The sequence below is a fragment of the Ictidomys tridecemlineatus genome, unplaced genomic scaffold (assembly GCF_052094955.1).
Source record: "Ictidomys tridecemlineatus isolate mIctTri1 unplaced genomic scaffold, mIctTri1.hap1 Scaffold_45, whole genome shotgun sequence".
Lineage (NCBI taxonomy): Eukaryota > Metazoa > Chordata > Mammalia > Rodentia > Sciuridae > Ictidomys > Ictidomys tridecemlineatus.
In genome coordinates this window covers 524,121-551,597 of record NW_027522913.1, presented here as the reverse complement: position 1 = coordinate 551,597, position 27,477 = coordinate 524,121, and the positions used below count along the sequence as shown (strand labels likewise).

The 27,477-nt window shown below is 35.7% G+C and overlaps 1 protein-coding gene and 1 non-coding gene across 6 annotated transcripts in view; one reads left to right on the top strand and one right to left on the bottom strand.

The window, feature by feature from the left end:
- The window catches only part of LOC144373622 (transport and Golgi organization protein 1 homolog), a 36,953-nt gene extending 13,993 nt beyond the window's left edge, over positions 1-22,960 (bottom strand). For 4 of the 5 annotated variants that reach the window (XM_078036660.1, XM_078036662.1, XM_078036665.1 and 1 more), the window contains exons 1-8: positions 22,813-22,960; positions 21,530-21,666; positions 5,207-5,338; positions 2,892-2,913; positions 1,883-1,971; positions 1,569-1,646; positions 1,371-1,481; positions 72-143 (exon numbers count right to left, since the gene is read on the bottom strand). In XM_078036660.1, the coding sequence (XP_077892786.1) occupies positions 72-143; positions 1,371-1,481; positions 1,569-1,646; positions 1,883-1,971; positions 2,892-2,913; positions 5,207-5,338; positions 21,530-21,666; positions 22,813-22,945 (774 nt within the window). In that variant the 5' untranslated portion in view covers positions 22,946-22,960. Of the gene's footprint in view, positions 1-71; positions 144-1,370; positions 1,482-1,568; positions 1,647-1,882; positions 1,972-2,891; positions 2,914-5,206; positions 5,339-6,429; positions 6,620-21,529; positions 21,667-22,812 lie in introns of those variants that run through there. The other variant, XM_078036661.1, reaches the window with a different exon arrangement.
- Positions 18,398-18,504, top strand: LOC144373644 (U6 spliceosomal RNA). The gene has a single exon (XR_013433240.1). It is a non-coding gene; the product is annotated as a U6 spliceosomal RNA (small nuclear RNA).
- Positions 22,961-27,477: the final 4,517 nt, after the last annotated feature.

Sequence of the window (27,477 nt, the reverse complement as noted above, 5' to 3'; positions counted from 1 at the left end):
CTCAAATTTTTGGTCTGCAACAAAACTAAGATATAGTATTAATATCCGTTAGCAAGAGTTGGCAGCTTTACCTCTGAAAGTTCAGAAGTATTCACTGAAATGACATCTTTAAGCTTCTCTATAGTTTTCTTATTTTCCATTATCTGCCAGGTGAAAACAGAACACAAAATATGCATTAGGATTTCAGTAGAAATACTGATATATATATATGTGTGTGTGTGTGTACACACACATATATATACTAAAAAGATAAACACAACAAAATTTTTGTCAAGCCATCCCATTACATTTCAGGTAAATGCAGGGGATCCAGCTTTGGACTAAGCAAAAAATCAAGAACTGAAAGAGATGAGGGAAAATGAAGTCATAAATATTTCATGGCATCCACAACCTTACTGTTTATGAGATAACCAGGAAAAAAAAGGTCAAAGTATAGAAAATCATAATGCAATAAGTAAATAAAATGTTTTAAAGCACAGAAAATTAACTAATTAATTACTGTTTCAAGTAAACCAGTTCAAATTAGTAATTTTTTTCTAGTGATAGAGAAAAAAATTTCCCAAGATCATTTTTAAAATTTTCTTATCTGAAGTAAAAAATGATAAAATTTAAGGAAGAATAGACTAATCTCACATACAGAAGAAATCCAAAAAATTTATAAATATACCCGCTCCTTAAGGAAGTGGATACAACTCTGCAATCTTTGTTTGCAATGCCTGGGATTGAATCCTGGGCCTCATGTATGCTAGGCAAGTGCTCTCCCATGAGCTGCATCCTGAGCTTGTAACTCTTCATACTTTAACTGTGGGCTGTGCATGGTAACTTCCAAAGAATACAATATGAAAAGGATTGGAAAGAATTTTTACAGTGGAGAAATCTGATAAATACTACCTCAGCTAGGTGATCAAGCTTACTTGGGGGTAGGATATTTTAGAACACACTCTCTACTATCTTTTGCAACTTTTATGTAATTATAGAAACTTATAGAAATTGAAAATGAAACATGAATTGAAAATGAAATAAATTTTTTTTAAGTACAGAAAATTGATTAATTCATTACTCTTTCAAGTAAAAAGTAAAGAAATACTGTTCAACTGGACAATAGTTTTTTAGTTGTTCTGCATGTTTCCAAGGGCAGAGCAAAGCAATATGAAAATTATCCAAGGTTGAGAATAAAAATATTTCCTAGGCCCATAAAAATAATTTGTTGTATCAGTACTTAAAAGTTCCACAAAATGGGCAGAAGTGGGTTCAACTTCCTTGGCTCCTAATCTTACTTTAGTTAACAGCTAGACTAAGTTTAACTTAACCAATTTTACAAAATATTCCAAAAGCCAAATTGCAGTAACACTTAGCAGCAAAACTCTTACCAAGTCCTGATTCTTAGCTTTCTGTTCTTTCTCAGATTCTAACATAACATGAAGACTTTTAGCTCTCTCATCCAGAAGTTCATTAGCTTTTTCAAGAAGCTTCATTTTATCCTGGAAAAAATAGGTGTCAAGATTACTCACTCATTACATTTACTTTTGAGTTTAGAATGTAATTCCCCCCAAAAAAGGGATTTTTACCTTGTATTTAGTTGTTTCATCAGAAAGAATCATTTTTTGTTTCATGGTTTCTTGAACCTGTTTCTTTGATTCCTTCACCTATGCAAATAAAGCATTCAGAATTAAGATACACAAATTATAGTGCTACTATACAAGTTACTTCCAGACAAGTGACCCTTTCCAGAAGAAAGCAGTACTTAATACATGACTGCTTAGAATTTGGATGATTTGTAGGAAATAATGAAAAAAATTTTAAAATACAATTTTTAAATTAAAACAGGTAGAAATGATTCAAGCTAGAACCAAGGGAGAAAGAAACAAAAAAATAATTATACCTTCTGTTCATAATTTGACAATTTCTGCATTAGTTCTTCATTTTCTTTTATGAAATTGTTCACCTTTTTGGAAATTTGCTGTTCATTGACTAAAAGGGGGAAATATACAAGATTATTACAATCACTAAATGAAATTCAATTATTCAATCTACTAAAAGCAAAGACATGTTATATGGTACTATGAGGAAATACTTCTTAGCATAGCTATTATGCTTTTAAAAAGCAATCTATGCTTATTAGCAATAAGAGTATAAAAATTATTAAAATTTAAGAAAAATATAAGAACAATGATATTTTGCTGGGCGCAATGGTACACACCTGTAATCCCAGTGGCTCAGGAGGCTGAGCTAGAAGGATCCCAAGTTCAAAGCCAGCCTCAGCAAGAGCGAGACACTAAGCAACTAAGTGAGACTTGGTCTCTAAATATAGGAGGTTGGGGATGTGGCTCAGTAGCGTGCCCCAAAGTTCAATCCCAGGTACCCCTCCCATTCAAAATGATATTTCAATTTAAGCTTATTTCACAGATGGGAAATACAGTAAATTGTTGTAGCTTGATATTCCTCCCTTCTCAAAACACTTTCTTTTCAGAAAATGGAATCATTTAATTCTTTGCAAAGAAAAACAGAAATGAAAACATACTGATTCACATTACCATTCTTTAAATTATCTACTCAATTACTTAATGCATGATTAAATCATTAGCATAGAAATACTCTTCAAATGTAATACATCTGCATTATATCAATATTCAAAGTTAATCTGCCCCAAATTAAAACTTATCATCTCCCTATCCACAATTTGTTCCTCCTCTTTATCTCCTATCTCAGAGTTGGAACCATCATCATCTACTCTATTATCCATGCTAGCAACCTAGGAACAGTAAAATTTCCAGGAGGTAAAAAAGATAATAGACATTAAAAGTCACTGTATCTACTTCTAACATACATAAAACACACATCAAACACCAATACAAAGGGTTATTACAAGTTTAAGAGACCTAAAAATTTACCTTGATATACTCTATCTTTTACCTAGAAGAGAGAAAAAAGATTAAATTTGATATCAAACATCTGCTCAATAGAAACAGCATTGCTAAAACAACAATCAGAATCATAACCAAGTGAGAATTTAATAACATTCTGGTTCAGGATAATAATTTATAGGATTAAAAATAAGTAAAGGTTAACAAGCCTTTTAAATTTAATTGGTAGTGATATTTCATAAATAGCCTCTGACATAAAAACACTAAGATATGCACCTTATTTCACAGTAAATATGTGTGTGTGTATGTGTGTGTGTGTGTGTGTGTGTGTGTGTGTGTGTACTCAAAATCATTTACTTGAAAATTCTAAATAACCAGGATAAAGTCTAGAAACAATGACTATTCAAAAGGAATCTGAGGAAACAATATTAAAGGCATAATCTTTGTACTAAGATATGCCACTTTCACTCACCAGAAAACATCTTAGAACTCCAATTTAAATTTGGCTATTGGCTGAATTTAGAAACTAAGAGACTACATCATCTTATTTCTGCAAACCACTAAATGTATAGCAAGAATTCTGAAAGGGAAGACTGCTAGAAGAAAATGCACAAGCAACAAGAGAAATGACAATTAACATATTCTGGAAAGGACAAAAACAATCATTTCCAAAAGACAGCAATAAACTACCTGATAATAAAACGTAAGCAGAAATTTTTTTAAAACATCACTAAATTTCTTTATAACTTAGCATATTACTTGTCCTTTCAAATGTTATAAATGGTGATGGGATACTCAGATGTGTCCATGGATCATCCATGGGATCTTCGTAATAGGAAATTGCATTCAGAAAACTCCAACACAGAAAGAAATGAACATTTCTTTAATGTCATAGCCTTGCTAACCTTTTACTCAAAATGACAACAGAGGAAAATGGGAAGTAGCATAAAAGCAGTCATCTAAGGTAAGGACTAAAGTTCCAAAGTCAAATGCTGAAACTGAGGAGCAACAAGCTAGGAACCAGATCTCACATAACCTAGTGAAAAGAGAAACAGGTACCAGGGTTTTTGAAATGAAAGAAACAAGAGAGAGAAATATAAAATGTTGTCATGTTTTTTCCCTTCTCTTTATCCTTCTATTTCCTTTTTCCTTTTAGCTGAGAAAAAGTTCAATGAGATTAGAAAATTCCTCACAGGAATCCAGGCAAACGATTCTTCTATTTAAGAAGGGAATACTTTCTAGGAGATTTTACACTCAATTGTACAAGGAGAGGAAACTTATCTTAACAATGATATGTCTGATATAATTAAGAAATCAGAAAAAGAACAATCAGATTTGAAAAGATTTGTATCCAATGCTTTTGACCTCTTTAACTGTTAGGCTTTTCATATGCAAAGTCCATTTACCTAAAATAATTTTCTTCCAATTATGTTAAATAACTATGAAACAGAATGACCTACAGTACAAACATAAGTATGTATAAGCACATATATATATATATATATATATATATATATATATATATATACACACACACACACACACACACACACTTATACATATATGTACACATATACACAGAGATAGACTAATTCTGCTCAGGAAAAAAAAAGACTTAATGAACAAAACATTTAATGGATTTTTGGACAACACATAATCTATACTTCCAAATAAAAAGGTATTTTCTGAACATATGATCAAATCATAAAATCTGGGAAAAATTTATATAAAAGACTGGAAAAATTATCTCATCTCCTTTTTCTCATTTTACTGTATTTCTTTGCAGCATTTCCCCCTGTTTATATGTGTTTATATTAACATACAGTTCATCAACATTTAAATCTTAGTTTCTGCTTTTTTTCCCCACTTCACATTTAATTGTGAGCATTTTCTGTACCTCAAAGCTTTGAAATAAATACATCTGCCTACTATTCCATTAATTGAACATACAATAACCCCTAAATGAATTATGTTGTGCTAAGTCTTCAATCTAATACACTGTTCCATTGAAAAACATTACCAAAATCTTCAAAGCATAGTTATTTCTTTAAGATAGATTACTAGACATATATGCTACATAAAAGGATATTTATCTAACCTATCCCATCTTTTATCCCACTTTTAAGACTTCTGATACATATGAAACTATTGGTCAGGATGGCTGTAAGAATTACCAGTTCTACCAACTGCACCCACACTAAATTATTTTATAAGGTTAGTTTGACTTAAACCACTAATCACTTTTAGCAACTGAAAAAGAAAATAAAAAGGGGGGGGGCAGTGACTATATAAAATAATCCTTGTGCTTATGTGATGAGGTATAAGTAAGTTAATTTACTCACAAAAAGAACAGTTCTCCAAAAGAAAATGACAAAGGATACAATCCCAAAGAAAACAGTGAAAACTACAGGCTTCCATGGTAGTCCATAAAAATCAGGCCCAGGTTGAGTATCATCAGGCAATGTAGTAAACAGCTGAAACAGACAAATTAGAAGAAATGGGAAACCTTAAATTTATAACAAAACAGTCACAAAGAATCATGGCAATTCTAAACCAACCTCCTCATCAGAAATCAACCTCCTCAATATTTTCCAATAGCTTCTTCAAGAGAGAGGATACTGGCAGTCTCACATTTTTTGTTGGCTTGCAGTGTTTTCAAGTATAATGAATCTAAATACTTTTTTAAAAAATATTTATTTATGTATCTTTAGTTTTAGGGTGGACACATTGTTTTGTTTTTATATGGTGCAGAGGATCCAACCCAGTGCCTCATGTATGCTAGGCAAGCGCTCTACCACTGAACCACAACCCCAGCCCGAATCTAAATACTTTAAATTGAGCATACATTTCCAGTTTGTAACAGGCCCTATATCATCACATTGTCTAACACCTGGCTAGAATCCCTCTGGATCATTCTTTTCTCTTAGATAACCTGGTTTTTATAATTTAAAAAATTCATTTAAGACAAAAACTTAAATATATGAAAGAACTAATTAATTTTATGGCAACAAATAAAAACAATGATGATATAAGATTTTAAATCTTACTTCCATTCCACTCTTATATAAACAGATAAGTGACATGTAATTTCAGACAACTCTTGAAAACTGGCTTAAACTTCTCTGAATTTAACATCCTTCTATAAAATTCAAAGCCTAATTTTAAATGGTTGCTCAAAGGCAGTGCAGTAAACACCTGCCTACTCTTCCCTGTTTTCACCGCCCTCTATAGGTAATAGGAGATAACTGTCATTTGGGCCCAATTCCCCAGCAGTCTCCGTAGGGAAAACACCTGTAGTAACCTTAGCTGTTTGGATTGTTGGCTGCATTTCGGAACATACCATGAGGTTGTCACCTCTATTCCGTCAAAAAAAAAAAAAGTGCAAGTGGGGAAAGCTCAAGTACACTCTCACCGGCCTCGCTTAACAATACACTCAAGTCCTGCCTGCCTTGGGCCCGACACACTCCATTTCTCCGTCGCCACTACAGTCAGTGCACCCACTCCACCAGAACTCAGCCACCCGCCTGCCAGAGCTGGGGTCCCTCCCTGGGAATGGGACCGTCACCTCCAGTAGCTTGGCAATGAGGGCTGCGTAGAGCACCGACAGGGGTCCCAGGAGCTCCAGGTCCCCCGGGAAAGCAGTGACAGAAGGCACAGTGGCAGGTACTGAGTCCATGGTGTAGGGACAGCTGAGCGGAAGCAACGCTTCCATGCAGAACAGCACGGGACCCTCTTTCACCGTTTCCTACTTCGGTAGGACCCAGCGCAGGGGGCGGGTACTGGGAGTGAACTTTGCCTTCCTCCACCGCAGGCGCTTTCCGCCCAATGCAAGTAAAACGCGTCATCAGAGGAAGCCCCTGGGCCGACAGCAGTGAGAGGACAGAGGATGCAGAGGGGCGGGCAGGGAGCTGAAAGAACCAACTGCGGAGCCCAGCGGGGGACAGCGCAAGGAGAGCCCAGCAGAAGAGTCCAAATGAAAGGACTCCAGAAGGAAAGAGGCTCACCTGTCCCCGGAACTGGGAGAGGACCAGCGATTTAGAAGGCCCTGGAGGAAGCCAGGGAACTAGCAAAAGGGGATTATAGGCAGAGACTAGGAAAAAGGAGAAAGTCAGGCCTCCCAGCTTCTCCCAGAGCAAAACCCTTTTGTCAACGTGTTGAGACACCAGGTACCTACCTGCCCCAAAAGTGCAGACAGAAGAGGAGAAGCTTCTCCTGCTCCCTTCTAAAGGACTACTGCTTGGACTCGGCTTTCCTTCCCTGCTCAATCCAGTCCTGTTACTTTCTCCAATTGTGGATGACACTCTTTTTAAAAAGCCTTACCCTAAGGAATCATGTCATTATCACCCCACTCCGGTGGCTTCATTTCTGGATGCCACATTTTAAGGTTGCATGACTTGTGGAAAAGAACAGAATCATGAATAGCCCCCGAAAAGCACGTGCTAAAAATTGAAGAAAATGGGGACGTTTAACTTGGGGAGGGAATGAACATATGTGGATCTTTAAAAATCTGTCATCAAGTTGATTATAGTCAATTCAAAAGAACAAGAATAAGCAGGAAAGCACTGAAAAAGAAGAGCAATGAAGGGTACAGGGAGGGTAGACTATATAATTAATTCATGTACCCTCGTCCAAGCCCAAGAATACATAGAGATTGTGGGACAGAATAGAGAATTCAGAAACAGAACCAACTGGACACTTGGGGTACAATAAAAGTTAGTTTGGGGAAAATAGACTTTCTAATAAGTAGCGTTACCACATGGAAAATTATAAAATTGGATTTTTCTCTACTTATTCAAAAGATAAACTACAAATGGATAAGAAACATGAATGTAAAAATAGAAAATAAACAAGTACTAGAAAATATTGGGTGAAATTTTCTATGTATTATGAGTGGGCAAAACCTGCCTCATTGAAAAAATCTTTCCTGGCTGTATCTAAACCTGCTACACACACACACACACACACACACACACACACACACACACAGTTTGACAATGACAACCTGAGAAAAAATATTTGCAACCTATTATTGTCCAAAGAATCATGTTCCTGAAATATAAAGAACATTATAAATAAAATGGCCAGCAAACCTATACAAAAATGGGCTGAAGAAATAAACAGATCTCAGGAAAAGAAATGCAAATAGCTATAACATATGGAAACATGCTCTGCTTAGCTCATAATGAACAAAATACAAATTAAACCACACCAAGATACCATTTCTCACTTGCATTGGCAAGATCCAAATGTTTGACCACATACTCAGTAGGTGAGAGAATGTGGGGGAATACAAATTCTCAGATAAGTATACAAAATGATACAACCCTTATGAATGAGATTTGGCAACATCTCCCAAAACTGCTTATATATTTACCTATTAACTCAACAATCGCACTTTTTTTTTTAACTTTTTCAGTGCTGGGGAAGGGTATCTAGGGCAAGTGCTCTACTGCTGAGCTATAGTCCCCCAGCCCTAACTTCTAAAGATACTGGGAATACAACAACAAATGTTTAAAACTTGTATTTACAAAACTATGTTATTCAAGCATTAATTATAATAATACAAGATGGTCACAAAAGGCTGAAACAACCGTCATCAATGAAAGTTGTTGAATAAACCAAAGAAGAAAGAAAATAATTTTAAATACTGCTAAGAGCTGGTTTCCAGAATATATATTTTTAAAATGAAGTAGAGAAAAATATTTGTAGAATACTAATTGTATCTTAGAAAGTGAAAAAAGATGAGTATATTATTTCTTATAGCTTTGAGGTAAAATTGACATGCAATAAATTACATGTATTTAAAGTGTGCAATTTGATAAATTTTAACATGAAATTATGAAATCACCATTATAATCAAGATAATATACACATCCTTTACTTCCAAAAATATTCTCATTCTCTAGGTAATTCTGCCCTTTGTCACCCTTCCTTCTTGCCCCCCACTTTCCCATTCCTCCAGCAAAATGTCTATCTTAATAGATTGCTTTGTATTCCTCAAGTTTTATGTGTATGGGATAATGTATTTTCTATGGCTTCTCTTATTCAGCATAATTTGAGATTCATCTACATCAGTTTATCTATCATCTATTTTTATTGCTGAGTAGCATTTCATTATATGTACATACCACAATTTGTCTATCATCTATTGATAGACATTTGGATTTTTTTCCAGTTTGGGGCTTTTACAAATATAAAATTCCTCCTATTGCTATATAACTTATCTTTTCTTTGGAAAAGAATGGTTGGATATGACTGGTATATGTTTACCTTTTTAAGAAGGTGATTCTACCACTTTATATCCCCACCAGCTGTGTACCCATCCAGTTCCTCCATCTCCAACCACTCAGCACAATTGTCTTTAATATTAGATATTTAATAAGTGTGTAGTGGTAACTCTTATGCTTCAAAATTGCATTTCCCTGATAATTATGTCAAGCATTTTTAATGTCTTTATTTACTATCTGTTTATCTTCTTTGATGAAGTGTTATTTTACAGGACTATATTTTTTCTAATGAGTTCTAAGAGTTCTTCATATATTCTTGATGCAAGTCTTGATAAATGCTTTACAGTAATTTCCTCCCAGCTTGTGTTTTGTCTATTTCATTGACTTCAAAGTGTATTTTGAATTACAGAGGTTTTAGTTTGATGAATCCCACATTGTCAAATCCTTTTTAATGCTTTTGTTGTCAAATTTAAGAAATCTTTGCCAAACCTAAGTTCAACAAAAATTTTTCTCTTATTTTTTTCCTAGAGGTTTTGTAGTTTTGAGTTTAATATTTAAGTCTGTGAGTTAATTCAGGTGTCTAATGCAAGGCATGGATCAATATTTTGCATATAAATATGCAGTAATTTCAGTACCATTTGCTGAAAAACTTCCCATTCTCTACTTGTCTTTCCATCTTTGTCAATGACTGTTGCCATATATATTGTGTATCTATCTCTGAATTCTTGGCTCTGTTCCAATGTTTTGTCTGCAATCCTGATTACTGTAGCTTTAGAATATTTTTTTTCTTTTTTTCCTCTTCGTATGGTACTAGGGATTGAACACAGGACCTTGCATATGCTAGGCAAGTGCTCTACCACTGAGCTACATCCCCAGGCCTAGATTAAGTCTTGAAGCCACGTATTCTAGGTCTGTTGCAATCAGCTTGTCATTTTCTACAAAACTCTGCAGGAATTTTGATTGGAATAATGTTGACTCTGGTGATTAAACTGGGATGAATGGACACCTTAGTCTTCTGACTCATAAATTAGGTATATCTCTCCATTTAGGTTTTCTTTAATTTTTATCAGCAATATTTTATAGTTTTTAATATATACATTTTAGTTTTTGCCACGTTTATGTTTAAATACTTCATATTTTTATTCTATTGTACATGGAAATCTTTAAAATTTCAATTTCTAATTATTCATTGTTAATATATAGAAAATATAATTGCTTTTAGATGTAAATTTTATCTGTCAACCTTACAATAGCTTTTTTCTAGATCATACCAGATTGTATCTATATATATTCATGTTATCTGAAAATAAAGAGAATTTTATTTCTTTCTTTCCAATCTGAGTGCATTTTATTTCTTTTTCTTGCCTTAGTATACTAGCTATTTCCTTACTGCACCCCAGTACAATGCTAAATAGATGTAATGAGAGTGGACATCTCTGTTTGGTTTCTGATCTTGGGGAAAAGTATTCAATTATCAACCATTAAGTTTGAGGTTAGCTGCATTTTTTCAGAGGATATTTTAAGCTCCCTTCTAATCCTAGTTTGTTATTTGTTTTTCTACATCAATAATAAATTCTGAGGGGCTGGGGTTGATACTCAGTGGTAGAGCACTTGCCTAGCATGTGTGAGGCAATGGGTTCGATTCTCAGCACCGCATATAAATAAGTGAATATAATAAAAGTCAATCAAAATCTAAAAAAAAATTTTAAATAATAATCAGGGCTGATTTTTTTTTACATGTCGATGGGATTTATTGTCACCTACTTGTACATGCACACAAAATAACAATATAATTTGGCCAATATTACTCCCCAACATTTACCCCCTCTGCTATATTTTTAAAATGCTTGTTTTGTATCTCTTGAGCTAAACAAGAGTATGGGATATGTGTATGGAATAATGTATTTTCTATGGCTTCTCTTATTCAGCTTTTAGGTACATCAATGTGGTAAATTTCATTGATTTTCAAATGTTAAATAAATTTTGGATTCTTGACATAAATCCCCATCATCAGTCTAGTTTTTGTCTATGATGTATTTTCCTTTTACATATTGTTGTATTCGACTTAAATTTTTGTTTAGAATTTCTGTACAGATTCATTGGAGATCTCTTGAGAGGTATGTGATTTTCTTTTCTTGTTATATCTTTGTCTTGGTTTGGTGTAGTGATAACACTGGCTTCATAGGAGAAATATTTCCTTGCTTTAATATTCTACAAGGGTTTAGTATTACTAATACTATTAGGAATTAGTATCATTTCTTCCTTACAGGAATTGGATCACCAATAAAGCTATCTGGGTCTTATATTTTTTTCTTTGTAGAAAGGTTTTTACCTATACCTTCAATTTCTTTAATAGTCAACAAGGTTTATGAAGTTGTCTGTTTTTCTTGAGTGAACTTTTGCAATTTGTGGCTTAAATAGAATTTCTTCATTTCATCTAAATTGTCAAGTTAATTAACATAAACTGTTCATAATATCCCCATTATCAGTCTAGTATCTGTGAAATCTGTAGTTATATCCCTTCTCTGATTGCGGATATTGGTAATCTGTGTCTCCTCTTTTATTTCCCTCACTAGATGTTGATCAATTTTATTCATCTTAAAGAACTAGCTTTGGGTTTCATTGATTTTCTCTTATTTTCCTTTTTTAAAATTTTACTGACTTATAGTCTTTATTATATCTTTTTTTCTTGCTTACTTGGAGATTAACTTATTTTTCCTTTTCTAGTTTCTCATAGTAGGAACTAAAGTCAATGACTGGAGACTTCTTTTTTAATAAAGCTATCTTGGGCCTGGTAGTGCTATAAATTTTCCAATAACGCTTTAGTGACATTGCACAAATGGATATGTTGTTTTCAGTTTTATTGAACTCAAAATATGAATTTCTTCTTTGATTTATTTGACTCAAAAATTATTTAGCAGTGGGGGCTAAGGTTGTAGCTCAGTGGTAAAGTGCTTGCCTCACATGTGTGAGGCACTGGGTTCGATCCCCAGCACCACATAAAAATAAATGTACTGTGTTGTTCATTTATATATATATATATATATATATTTAGCAGTCTGGCACTAAAGTTTTCAAATATTTGAGAAATTTCCAGATTTTTCCATTATTGATTTCTCATTTTATTGTGTTCAGAGAACAAGCGTTGCCTGACTTTGAATACTTTTATATTTACTGATAATTTTTTTAAGATCCAGAATACAGTTTATCTTGGTAAATGTTCCATGTGCACTAAGCTCCTTGGGAGTTTTCTATAAACGTCAATTAATTTCAAATGGATGGATTGATTATGTCATTCACACTTTCTACAATCTTACTTTTATTTTTCATTTTCTGCCAATTGCTGAGGAGAGGATATTGAAATCTCTAAATGTAATCTATAGGATTCATCATTTTCCTCATAATTCTATCAATTTTTATACTTCATGTATTTTGAAGGTCTAATATTAAAAGTACAAGCATTTAAGTTTATTATATAATCTTGACTGATTCCTTTATCATTAGGAAATAACTTTCTTGAGTCCCAATGATATATTTTGCCCCACAACCTCTTTTGGTTTAATGTAGCTACTCCAGATTTCCTTTCACTAGTGTTTAACATGAGATACCTTTTTCAATCATTCTAATTTTGACTTCTTTGTGTCTATTTACAGTGTTACTCCCTTAGACATCTATTTGGGTCTTGCTTCTTTAGGCAATATGACAATCTCTGTTTTTAACTGATGTATTTAGATACTTTCCACTTAATAGGATTACTGCTGTGCATAGGTGTAAGCTTAATATAATCTTCTATTTGTTCCTTCTGTTCTTTGTTCTTTTTCTTTTCTTTCTGTCTTCTTTTGCAGAAATACCACTATCGGTATTTTTAGTGATTCCTCTATTGGCTTATTAAGCTATAACTCTGTTTTCTAACCTTAGTGCTTCAGGGTTTAGAATGTACATCTTTAATTTGTCACAATATACCTTCAGATGATACTGTATTACTTCACATATTCAATAAGAACGTTACAATAATTACTACCCTTCTGAGATTTATACTGTTGTCATGTATTTTACTTTACATGTTTTCTAAATCCCATACTACACTGATGTTTGTCTTTAAACAGACAATGACTTTTTAAAATGTTCAAATAAGAAAAATTATTTTAAATATTTATGCACACAGTCACCATTTTCAGTGTTCTTTACTCCTTTATTCCATTATTTCCATCTGCTGTCTTGGTGCAAGTGTAGGGTGAATTCTTTCAGCTTGTATGTCAGTACAAGTCTTCATTTTAGAAAGATATTTCACTGGGCATGATATTATCGGCCAACATTATTACTCTTCAAATATATTAAAGGTATCACTCCACTATATTCTCTTATGCCTAATTTCTGACAAGAAATCTGATGTCATCCTTAGTTCTTCTCTACATAAATGTTTTCTCTAACTGCTAAGATTGCTCTTTATCACTGGTTTTGAGCAATTTATTTATGATATAATATACCTTGATATAGCTTTATTCATGCTTTTTGTACTCTAGTTCCTTTTAATATCTTGGATCTGCTGATGTACAGTTTTCACAAATTTTTGAAAATTTTTGGCCATCATTTCTTAAAATATTTTTCTGAATACCTCTCAACGCTCAACTTGAAACTGTCCCACAGCTCACTGATGCTCTGGTTCACTTTTCTTTAACAGAAGAAATTTTCCCTGTGTTTCATTTGGGGTACTTCTCCTGTTATGTCCTCAAGTTCACTAACAATTTCATCACAAATGCTTATTCTGACATTAATCCCATCCACTGTGTTTATCATATATTTTCAACTCTAGAAGTCTGATTTTCTTAAAATGTATCTTCTATATCTCTTTTTACCTTTTTAACACACGAAATATAGTAGTAATAACTTTTTAAAAAATGCCATTACCTCATTCTAACATCTCCGGCAGTTCTCGGTTGGCTTTGATTGGATGATTCTTCTCATCATTGTGGATTGTATTTTACTTGCTTCTTTGCATGCCTGGTAAGCTTTGATTCGATGCCATACATTACGAATTACTATTCTTAATATTTTGTATACAATTAAATTACTGGAAACAATTTGATTCTCTTGGGTCTGAATATTTGCTAGGTATTACATAAATTGTAATAGTCAGTCCAAGGTAACGCCCTTCTGATTATTCTACCCAACTTCCTTAGATAGTTTTTTCCAGGTGCTATTCTGGTCCCTGTGTTAGGACCTGTTCCTTCTAATCACTTAAGATTGTTTCTCTGACTTGCTAAGCAGTTTCATCACACTTATGTGCAGATCAATACCCTGCTGAACACTCAGAGAGCCTTTCACAGATTTCCAGAATTGTCTCTCAATGTAGCAACCTTCTTTTGGTACTCCACCCTGTGAATTCTAGTCACTTCGGTTTTCCTGGAATCTCAGCACCATCTCTCAATTCATGGTATCCTCTGGTTCTGCCTGACTTCCCCTTCTTTGTCATGGCTTGGGAATCTCTTAACATAGTAAAAGCTGGGACAACTAAAGAGCTCACAGCATTTGTTCCTTATGTTTCCAGAATCATTCTTTGTTGCTTGATCTTCAATGTTGCTGGATCTTCAAATTTTATCTGTTTGTGGGGTTTTTTTTTCATATTTATTTTAGTTGTTTCAGTTGGGAAGGTGAAGCCAGTACCTATATAAAGCTATCATAGCTAGATGTAAAAATCATTTGCTTTTCTTTTTCTTTTTATGGTGCTGGGGATTGAACACATGGCCTCATGTATGGTAGGCAAGTGCTCTACCACTGAGCTACATATCCCTTTTCTCATTTGCTTATTTTTTTAATAACAGAATACATAATAAAATAAATTTTAAAAGTTAACTATAAAAGAGAGTAACATCAGGGTAGACAGAACTGGGACAAAAGCTAGAATTCTTTCAAAATCAGGCAGGAGAATCACAAGTTCAAAGCTAGCCTCAGCAACTTAGCAAGTCCCTACGCAATTTAGTGAGAACTATCTCTAAATAAAAAATAAAGAGGCTAGGTATGTGGCTCAGTGGATAGGAGCCCTGGGTTCAATCACCAGTACTAGAAAACAGAAACAACTTATTTTTACAAATTAACTTTGGCTCTTCTAAATATTTAAATAATTGTAAAATAAACAAAAAAATCTTTATAAAGTAATACCTAAATATTGAAAGCAAAAATGAAACAACCTGTGACATCAAGTTGGTGACAAACCACAGAAATGAATTAGTTCAAACATACCTTAGTGGGATATAGCTTAAAGACAAGAGAATTTCATTTCAGGAATACATTCCTGAAAGTATTTTAAATAACATAAATATAGTCTTGTGTTGCTTAATGATAGGAATAAATTCTGAGAAACACATCTTAGGCAATTTCAGCATGTAAACATTATTGAGCATACTTATACAAACCTAGAAAATATAGCCATTTCCACACGTAGGTATTCATATATGGTATATCATCACTTTGGGGATAAAAACCTATAAGATATTATTATACTGAATTCTGTAGACAATTGTAACGTTGTAAATGTTTATATATCTAAACATATCAAAACACAAAAAATATATTAAAAATACTAGGTGACAAGAATTTTTTAGCTCCATTATTATGCACTAATGACCAAAATGTCATTAAGTGGCACAAGACTGTAAACAATTATACTGATGTCATTGAAAACTGGAACTCCAACATCAGAGAAAGAAAACACAAATCTAAGATAGATGAAGTGAAGTAAAATCTCTCCTGAATTTTCATGGGAATTATCTAAATGACATGATGAAAAATCCCCACATATTTCTGAGCTTTGTTCACTAAAAAGGCCTACAAATGACAGTCAATTTGAGCAATAAGCAATCCTAGTACTTGGAATGTAGCCTCTAAATATCATTTCCTATTGAAAGGAACCAAAGTTCTTTTAGAGAAATAGTTCCTTCAAGGTCTGGACAGGGAATGTTTAAGATGAACTTGGAATATCTCATAGTTCAAAAGCAAGGGAAATAGGTAACAATGACCACTAGGTGGTGGCAAAGGGTCCCAGGAGCCAAGATAAAGAGGCTTCTACAAGGCAAAAGGGGGAGAAATTGAGCATCAGGTAAGAACAATTACTATTCCTAACTGGATTAAACACACCAAATATTTTTAAATGCATGACATCATATTAACTCTTAAATAAAAGTTAAAAAGATTTCAAAAGCCCCTTTGGGTATCATTTGATAATGCTAGAATACCACCTTACTATTCTGAAAAGTAATGAAGAAAAGGAATCAAATGTTTATCTCCTGCCTTAACTATACAAACCAAATATCTGTGTAAAGAATAATCAATCATAGCCAGGCGCCGTGGCACACACTTGTAATCCCAGTAGTTCGGGAGGCTGAGGAGGGAAGATAGCAAGTTCAAAGTCAGCCTCAGCAAAAGCGAATTGCTAAGCAACTCAGTGAGACCCTGTTTATAAATAAAATACAAAATAAGGCTGGGGATATGGCTCACTAGCCAAGTGCCCCTGAGTTTAATCCCCAGTACAAAAAAAAAAAGAAAGAAAGAATAATCAATCATAAATTTTTATTTGTATAGGCATCCCAGCCTTTAAATGAAGAAAGAAAAATCCCAGCAACTCAGACCATTGCTATTTTGCAACCTGTAATATATTAGCAAATCTCACCAAGGTCACTGTTGACTAGTAGTCAACATCAAAGGAGAGGACATGCAGATGTCAATGCAATATTTTATTAAGTTTTCATAAGAAACAGAATTGAACCTAAACCTGACTACCAATTTCCAAGAAATATAAAGCAACAGAGAAAGGCTGAGGTTGTTAGCTCAGCACTTGCCTAGAATGCATGGAGCCCGAGGTTCAATCCCCAACACCACCAAACAAACAAACAAAAAAAAAGGCAATAGAGAAACAGGTTAAATTGTTGTACCACGGGGATGTCATTTATTCACCAAAACTACAATATATCCTAGAAGTCCCACAAACATATTTTTTTCAATTATCGCAAAAAGTTACAAAAAAGGATAAATCAATAGAGAGTAACTTATATGAGACTTGTTCTCCCACTGAAAGCAACCAGAAAGTTGGAATATATATATATATTTTGGTACCAGGGATTAAACTCAGAAGCACTTGATCACTGAGCCACATCCCCAGTCTCAGCCCCATTTTGTATTTTATTTAGAGACAGGGTCTCACTGAATTACTTAGCACCTCACTTTTGGCTTTGAACTCATGATCCTCCTGTCTCAGCCTCCTGAGCCACTAGGATTAAGGCATGTGCCACCATGCCCAGTCAAAATATATTTTTAAAGAGCTATTTTTCAGATAGAAAGCCACAAGGGACATGCAACTGTCACCCCTAAGATCAGGAGAACAAATAGATGAGCATTTCACCTGGAGGCACCCTCTAGACCTCAGTTTGGGAAGGGGAACCCAAATAGGGCATAACAGTCTCACTGAGGAGAGAGAGACCAGAGTTCCAGGAGTTTAAGCAGCCAAAAATATGTAGAGAAAACTACCAGAAAGATGGGAGCCACAAAGAAAGAGAGTTCCAGAAATCTGCATGGAGGTGGTCTTCAGTTTGGGGCTACATTCTAAGCAGTACCTGCGAGGGCCAAGAACAACTATAAGCTAACCAATCCCACAGTTGGCACTGAGCTGGGAGAAGTCTGGATTCCAGCTAGCCAGAGAGAGTTGACATACAAAAACAGTATGGTCAACAAGCTCATGAAGAAGTATTTGATCCAGGCATCATGGCACATGTCTGTAATTTCAGCAACTCAGAAGGTTGAGGCAGGAGGATCCCAAGTTTGAGGCTGGCAACTTATCAAGGGCCTAAGCAAGTTAGTGAGACCCTATCTCAAAAGAAAAAAAAAAGTTCACTCAATATCATTAATTATCAGGAAATAAACTCACAAAGACATACCCACTAGAATGGCCCAAGTGCTAGTGAAGATGAAGTCAAGTGGAAGTCTCCTAAATTGCTGGTGGAAGTATAAAATGATTGTGGTCATTTTTTAGCATGGCTTGACAGTATCACATAAGATAAAAACATACATTAAATGTAGGAGGCAATTGCACTCCTAGATATGAGTCCATTTATAGTGGCATATATATGAAATAGTACTGTAGGAAAAATGAATCTATAGTTTAAAAAAAAAGTTATCAGTGGTTGCCTGGAACAGGTGGTGAAGGAACTCACTGGGAAGGATCCCAAGGAAACCCCTTTTCTAGTGAAAAAACTGTTCTATATCTTGATTATGGTAGTTTTTACATGGGTATCTACATTTGTTAAAACTCAGAGTGTGCTTGCTTTGGCAGCACATATACTAAAATTGGAACAATACAGAAAAAATTAGCATGGTCCCTGAGCAAGGATGACACCCACATTTGTGAAGCATTCCATAGTTTTGTGGAACCAACCCTTCAACAGATGAATGGATAAAGAAACTGTAGTACATATATGAAATGGAATATTACTTATAGCCTTAAAAGAGAAAAAAATTATGGCATCTGCGGGTGAATGGGAATATCAGGTTAAGGGAAGTAAGCCAATCCCAAAAACCAAAAGCTGTATGTTCTCTCTGAAAGTGGATGCTGACCCATAATGGGGGTAAGGTGGGTGGTAAGAGGCATGGAAAGAATGGAGGAACTTTGACTGGGCAAAGGGGAGGTAGGACAGGTGAGGGGGCATAGGGATAGGAAAGATGGTGGAATGAGATGAACCTTATTACCCGAGGTACATGTAGGAATACAAATGTGTTGTGTACAACTAGGAAAAGTTTTGTTCCATTTATATACAATGAATCGAAATGCATTCTGCTATCATGCATAACCAATTAGAACAAATTAAAAAAAACTCACTGATATTGGCTATCAAGGAATTACTGTTAAGTTGGGTGATGGCCCGTGGGTTCATTATACTATTCTCTGTGCTTTTCTTTAAAGCTTTTCTAATTAAATTTATTTTTTAACTAGTACATAGAAACAAACATTATAATTATTGAAGTAGGTAACATGACATTTTGATGCATGATTACACTATGTAACGTTTAAATCAGTTAAATATATCTACCTCCTCAAACATCATTTCTCTATGGTAAAACTTTCACAACCTTTTCTTCTAGTATTCTAAAATGTACAGTATGTTATGGTTACCTATAGTCCCCTACTATTCTCTCTGCTCTTATTTGAAAGTTTCCATGATAAAAATACTAAAAATAATTTTTAAATTAAGATATAACTTCAAATATTTAAAGGATTTCTATGTAGAAAAGAATTCAGTTTTATAGAGGAAATCATGTGGAGGAAAATTTGGAGTCAATACAAGGATGAAGTAGACAACAGAAGAACATATAGCCTTGTAAGAGAGTGACTCATGCTAGGAAATACTGGTGTACAGGCCTCATAACTACTCGTCAGGGCCACAGTAAAGAAAATAACAGCAATGAGTGAGAAACTAGACTAACAGCCTTCCAAGGTTTCTTCTAACACTAAGATTCTACTAAGATTCCATTGATCAATGAACCTGATTGGTGCACATCTCCCAAACACATCAGAGCCTATTACTCTCCAGTCCTATCAGATATCATACTACTTGTTTAAGATTTTACATTGATTTGTTCATAATTTTTGCATATATTTGTTAAGTCCTTTTCTTAAGGCTTTCAAAAATCACAATCATGCCTTACACCTGTTAGACTCTTTTAGTCCTCACACAATGTCCTGTACATACTGGGCCATCAAAATGCCTTTTTGAAATCTCCTTTCAAATCAGTCTTTTAACATTGTGCCTCTTCTTTGCCACTCACGTCTATGTCTTACCTATCACCGTACAATCACTGACACACCTGCACCACATTCGTGTCCCCCGACCTAGACCTAGAGGAGGGCTCTGTGCATACCTAAAAATATGAATAAAGAAATCCTTTCCATATCGTGAGGCTGTTAACTTTCCAAGTGATGCTGATTCATTCTGATAATCAAATTATGACTGTGGAAGACTGCTTTAATCACTGGAAATATCATTATTCTAACTGCCTGGCTTGTACATACCCCTTACCCAGGTGGCTGCCACCATCATGAACAAACATGGAGCCAACTGAAAAATGATTTGTTTCTCCCCACCACATCTTTTCCACCCTGGTGGTCTTTCCTCCCCAGGTATTCATTGATTTATACCACCTTCTGACTGCCTACATGAGAATTAGGGGGTGCGTAGGGGTAAAACCCTTCAAAATGCCAGACACCTCACCAGACATTTTACCTTGTCAAATCATTTAATTCTTATGATTGGAGTAACCATTATCTACATTTTTCAGGTGAGGAAAACTTTTTTCAAAAGTTTAGTTATTTGCCCAAACTTCTAAATGATAACCTTGGGATTTGAAACCACATCTACCTGGCTTCAAAATCTATACATTTTACAAGGAAAACAACAACATCATCTTTATTACACAAGCCTTGAAATAACACAATCTACAGGAAACAACTTCACTTGGGGAGGATTACTGTCACAAAGGCCCTAGGACCTCCAACCTCTAAAAGCTTTCTCATTCCTATAATTAAATTCTAAAAGTCCAATATCAACAAATACCAATGGGGGGGAGGTAAGTCCTAAAATGCTTAGATAAGCTTCTAGACAGATTAAATGTCTTGTTTGAATCAAGATTTTCTTTAGAAAGATCAGCCTTAAGTGACTCTTTCTAAGAAACAGATCTAACCTAATTCCTTTTCATTCTTAAAACTTTCTAAGGATCCCCACTATTAATGGTCTAATGCTACTTTGGCTCATGACTTCAGTTAAGATTTGCTGGCCTCTCCAACAGGCCCATCCCCCTCCAACTTCACACTTTACAACACCAACTATTCACATTCTCCTGCCCTCCCCAAATATCCTTTCTTCATGTTTCCATTTCTCTGAACACATTTCTTCTGACTGCCAGCTTCCCCCACCACCCCAGCCTGTCTAATCAACAACAAACCACATGTCAGACTCCTGTTTGCCCTTTGCCTGTGCTTCAAACACATCTCAACCACTTTCTGACCTTATTGATCACCCTTCCAACCATAATAAATGCATTTATGGACAATAATGTTCTACCATCGAATAAATACCTCTCTTTCTGCCATTATCTTACTGTGTTTCAAGTGAATGCTGTTATCTCCCTGCCAGAATGAAAGGTTCTGAGGGGAAGAACCAAGTTTTTATAGGTGTGCAAATGTCCAGCCTTGGTAGACAGCAAATCTTCCTCATGTGCTAAACCAAGTAGCCATTAAAGCCACACCCCTATGGCTTTTGTTTCAGGAGCTATCTACTCAAAGGATCAGGAGTAATTTTCATAAAGACATTTTAAGTTCTTCACTTCATGACGAGAAGCCACTTAAAAACTAATAAATAATCAACATTCTAATTGAAGAAACTATGTCAAACTTACCATCTTAGACAAATAAAGCAAGAATGAATGTAACAAGAAAAGTATGGTGGTGGCATCTTCTGGCTCTTCCACCTTTATCTCTAGTTGGTTTTCTGTATCAGCAGCATCAACAGGAGTACCTTCTGTTATAAGTAGCTCTAAAATTGAAAGGGGAAATGGCTATTTTATTTTATGCTATAGAATAAGAATTGTCTCTCTTCAGTTTCAATATTCATCGAGTGTTTCACTAAATATATGAGTCACAGTGCCTGGAATATTTGGCTCTCCTAAAGACAATTAACACAGAGAAGAAAACCTCAAAATCCTAATTAGAGCTATTAGACCCTTCAATTATAAAATGAACAATCTCCAGTCTACTCCCCACTACTTCTATGGCCATACAACTGCTACCAGAACAATATTTACTCAAGGGAAAATTTAAAACCAGAGATATATAGACCAGGGTCACATTCAACAAACATGGATTTAGTGCTGGTGAAACCTTGTGTTTAAAATTTTAGGAAAGCTGAAAGAGAGGGAGTCTTGGTTTGCAGATTTGCAGGTGGAATGAGCCAAGGCTTAACACAGTATCTGGCACCTGGCAGAGATACTCAACAATTATTTATTGAATGGACAGATGACAGCTATTTAAAAAGAACACAGTAATATCAAGAGAGACTAAAGGGAATTGGATACAGACCTGCATTGAGGCTCTGTGAATGAGGTAGAATTCCAGTAAGAACTGAGAGCTTGTAGGGGTGGAATTTCAGTATGAGTTACAGCCTGGGGTACGTTTGATTAAACAGCAGGAGTCCAACATGCAGTTATTAAGAAGTTGGACCAGTTGCTTCTAAGGTCTTTCTCAACCCTGAGATTCCCATTCACTACTATTTTTTTAAGCTTTTGCCTAATTTTTTTTATTTTAGTTTTTGATGGACCTTTATTTTATTTATTTGTATGCAGTGCTGAGAATCAAACCCAGTGCCTCACATGTTAGACAAGCGCTCTACCACTGAGCTACAACCCCAGGCCCTCCATTCACTATTGGTCTATGAATTTGACTGCTGGTGAAGTCTGCACCATTGGCTCAGCATCTCAGCAACCTGAGCGGGCTGGCTGAGGCGCCGGCAGAGCCAGAGGGGACACACGCAGGGTCCTGAGGCTCTGTCATTCCTGCGCCCCACCCATCATCCTACGACCCCCTAGCCCAGCCCACGGGGCAGGGGACCGGGGGATCAGAGCCCCATGCGGCCCCAAAGAGCCACCACGGAGACCCTGGGCTGCCCGCCCACCTGTGGACTCACTGCTGCATTCGTCGTCTGCACAGAGTTTGTGCTTCCACAAGGGCCAGCCGGTGCTCGGGTCCAGTTGGCCCGGCACTCGCCAGGTCAGCCACAGCACGAACAGCAAGAAGAGCAGCACTGGCGCTGCAGCCATGTTGTGGTCACCTTGGGGAGTCGGTGACAGGGTGGAGTAGGCTGTGGCGGGCGTCAGGGGGCAGAGGCGGGGCTCAGGGGGGCGGGTGGGGTGGGTAGCAAAGCACAGAGGGGTGGCGCCCGGGAAGGCTTAAGCCTTTCCCGGGTGACACCTCAGCAGGGATATCTGGGGGTCAATCCACAGACTCTACTGGAGAACACACGGAGCTGGAGCTCCGTCCTTCTCTAGTCAAGACCTTCTAATGGACTGAAGACCTTCTCCTCTAGTCGCTGCCTTGGCAACTAGAACTCTCCTTCTCGTCCAATCACCTGCCTTTGCTCCTGTGACCTCACAAGCGACCCTCCACATGATTCTAGTAGTCACCCACCCATCCCCCCCCCCCCCCCCCCGCCAACTGGTCCTTTCTGGCTTTCCTTAATGTCTCATTTCTGGTCCATCCTAAACTAGCCCACTCCACTTCACCATCACTCCCATCCCCCATTCCTGGTCTGGTACCTCCTTTTCTGAACTACCAAATCCCACCCATGACTTGTCACAGCTAGTCTATGGTTCCAGGCTCCCTCCCCTTCAATCTCTTTGAGGTTCCTTGAAGCCCCACCCCAAGATCCCTCTGATTAGGAAAGGGGAAGGTGAATAGAACTGTGAGTGAGGGTGTAAACTGGAGACAGTGGCCTGCTTTATTTTTAAGGCGGGGACAGGTGGGGGCAGAGAGATGGACATTAGTCTTCAGGCTAAGATCTTGAGATTCTTATCTTTATCCGTAAGGGAAGAAATTATTTAATTCAAAAGCATATTTTTAATTCTCATTTTGTGCTACCAAAGCCCTAGCATGGTGTGGGAGTGGATGAAAATCAAAAGACAAGATATCTGGTCCTGGTCGGAAAAAGTCCACAACTTAGTGGGAACCAACTGACAAAACCGATTGTCAGAGAAGAAAGCTAGTAGCTAACATTTCTTGAAAGCTTTATGTCCAGTTGTTATTCTGAAGAAAATTTTATTTTATTTTTTCTGACCTCTAAGAGGGATCTTACATTTTTCTACTTCCCTTTCCAAGACTATTCCCTCTTTTGCACTGTGTAATCTTGAATTTAAATCTGAATTAGTTGCATTGATTTTCCCTTGTGTTAATAGTCAAATTATGATACAATTTGAATTATTGAAATGCATATGGAGGGGTTTCTTTTCTTATTTTTAATGAAAACTCACGTTTTTTAAAATTAGCACCTAGGGGACTATAGGTGGAGACTTAATATGTAGAGTCATCAGCATGATAATTGTGATTAAATAAACACAAATCAGTTCATGACAGATGATTTCACTTACTATTATAATCAGCTTTCTCCTCTATAAAACAGCACAATTAGTCCTAAATTGACATTCACTAATTGTATATTAGAGTTTCAAGGAAAACAATGAAGAGTTGGTGACTAGCATAATGATTGAGATGTGTTTTGACATCAGTAATTATTATTATTTTTAAGATGGGGGTCTTGCTATGTTGCCTAACCTGATCTCCAACACCTGGACTCAAGCAATCCTCCTGGCTTGGCCTTCTGAGTAGTTAGGACTACAAGTCACCAAACCAGCCCAGTAATTATTGTTTAGTAGATCTCTTTTTGGACACTAAAATCACTACTAATATGATTGTATATGTTTGAAATTGGTTTTAGGAGCAACATACAGATTTGATGCAATTCCCATCAAAATACCCATGAATTGGTGTGAATATACTTAATATACAATGAGAGATATGAAAAATTGTGCTCTATATATGTAATATGAATTGTAAAGCATTCTGTTGTCATATATAAATTTAAAATAATAATAATAATAATAAATGTCATTTTTCCAGAACTAGAACAAACAGTCCTGAAATCCATTTGGAAGAATAAAATATTCAGAATAGCCAAAACAATTCTAAGTCAATAAAGCAAGCTGGAGGCATCATCACAATACCTGACTTCAAATTGTACTACAAAGCTATGGAAATAACCACTGCATGGCTCTGTCATAAAACCAGATACATAGACCAATGGGAAAGAAGAGAAGACACAGAAAAAGATCCAACACAGTTAACACTCATCTGATTCTTGACAAAGATGCCTAAAACATATTGGGAGAAAAGACAGGCTTTAAACAAGTGGTGCCAGGAAAATTGGTTATCCATATGTAGACAAATAAGATTAGACCCTGTACAAACTTGAAAGAGATCAAAAGCCCAGGAATTAGACCAGAAACTATGCAAATCCTTGGAAGAAAATATACATTTGAGACTCCAGCATATAGGTACAGGCAATGACTTTCTTTTTAGAACTCCTAAAGCTCAGAAAATAATGACAAAAGTTAATAAACAGAATGGCATCAAATTAAAAAGCTTCTGCACAGCAAAGGAAACAATTAGTAACATGAAGAAAGAACCTAAGGAATTGGAGAAAATATATTTGCTAACTACTCTTTTTTTTTTAAGAGAGTGAGAGAGAATTTTTTAATATTTATTTTTTAGTTTTTGGCGGACACAACATCTTTGTTTGTATGTGATGCTGAGGATCGAACCTGGACTGCATGCATGCCAGGCGAGCGTGCTACCGCTTGAGCCACATCCCCAGCCCTGCTAACTACTCTTTGACACAGGATTAATATCCAAACTATATAAGAAACTTTTAAAAACTTAACACCAAAACCTCAAATAACCTAGCTTAATTGGGCAAATGAATTAAAAAGATACTTCTCAAAAGAAGAAATAAAAATGGACAACAAATCTATAAAAATGTTCAACATCATTAGCAATTAGGGAAATGCAAATCAAAACTACAGTGAGCTTTCATCTCACTTTAGTCAGAATAGCAGCCATCAAGAATATGAACGATATGGGGCTGGGGTTGTGGCTCAACAGCACATTGCTTGTCTAGCACGTGCAAGGCCCTGGGTTCGATCCTCAGCACCACATTAAAAATAAATAAATAAAAATAAAGGTATTGTGTCCAACTACTTAAAAAAAAGAATATGCACAATAATAAATGCTAGAGAGAATGTGGAGAAGAAGGGACACTTTTTACTCTGTTGATAGGATTATAAATGAATATAACCACTATTGAAATCAGTATGGAGGTTCCTCAAAAGACTAGGCAGGAAACCACCATATAACCAAGCTATACAACTACTCAATGTTTATCCTAATGAATTAAAGTCATAATACTAGAGTAGTACATGCATACCCATGTTTATAGCAGCACAATTCACAGTTGCCAAACTATGGAACCAAACTAGGTGCTTATCAAGAATGAATAAATAAAGAAAATGTGGCATATACACACAATGGAGCTTTATTCAGCCATAAAGGTGAATTATGTCATTTGCTGGAAAATGGATGAAACTTGAGAACATTCTGTTACACAAAATAAGCTAAACTCATAAGATCAAGGGAGCCTATGTTTTCTCTCGGATGTGGAAGCAAGAGAGGAAAAAGGAAAAAAAAGTGAAAATCAAATGGAGATCAGTAGAGTGTAGGAAAGAGACCAGGAGAGGGAGGAGTGAAGGGAAAATACTGGGGAATGATATTGGCCAAACTGTAGTGTTATATTGTGCATGTGGAAATATGTAATGACAAATACTGCCATGATTTACGACTATAATGTATCAACAAAAAAATGGAAAAAATAAAAGAAAGCAAACAAAAGAACAAAATTGCTTTCATGTATATATGTATGTATGTATGTATGTATGTATGTATGTATGTATACAGCCTAGCCAAACATCTATTGTGAGCATAACATTAATACTCTGGAACAGTGTTGAGCAAATCATAGCTGTAAGCCTGACACTGTTTTTTTAAATTGTTCCCTTTATTCCTTTTTTCTCTTTCGTTCTTTCTTTCTTTCTTTCTTTCTTTCTTTCTTTCTTTCTTTCTTTCTTTCTTTCTTTCTTTCTTTCTTTCTTTCTTTCTTTCTTTCATTCATTCCTCTCTCTCTCTCTCCCTTCCCTCCTTCCCTCCCTCCCTCCCTCCCCCCCCTCTCTCTCTCTTTCTTTCTTTCTTATTTCCCAGGCTGGCCTGAACTCCTAGGCTCAAGTAATCTTCCTGCCTCAGCTTTCTGAGTAGTTGTGACTGTTGGAGAACACCACGGTGTCCAACAATGACACTTGATTTTGTAAACAAAGTTTTATTAGAACACAGAAGCTAATATTATTTACCCATAGTCTAGGCTGTTTTTGTGCTACACTGGCATTTGAGTGGCAATTAAGACTTGCCTACAAAGTCTAATATGTTTATTATCAGTCTCTTTTCAGAAAAAGTTTGTTGATCCATGATTAGATTATAGACTAAAGTCAGCAGAATGAATACATAAACATTTCTTTTCTTACGACTAAAATTGGCTGTATGAAATGAGATAAATGATCTATTAATTGCCAAGATATATGTCTCTTCCCTATAGAAAGTGTGTATTCAGGACTAGAAATCTTGGCACTGTGTCATGTCAAATGTAGGAAAAAACCTGGCAGTTCATTTTGATGAGACTTAAGAAATTTCTTTTCCA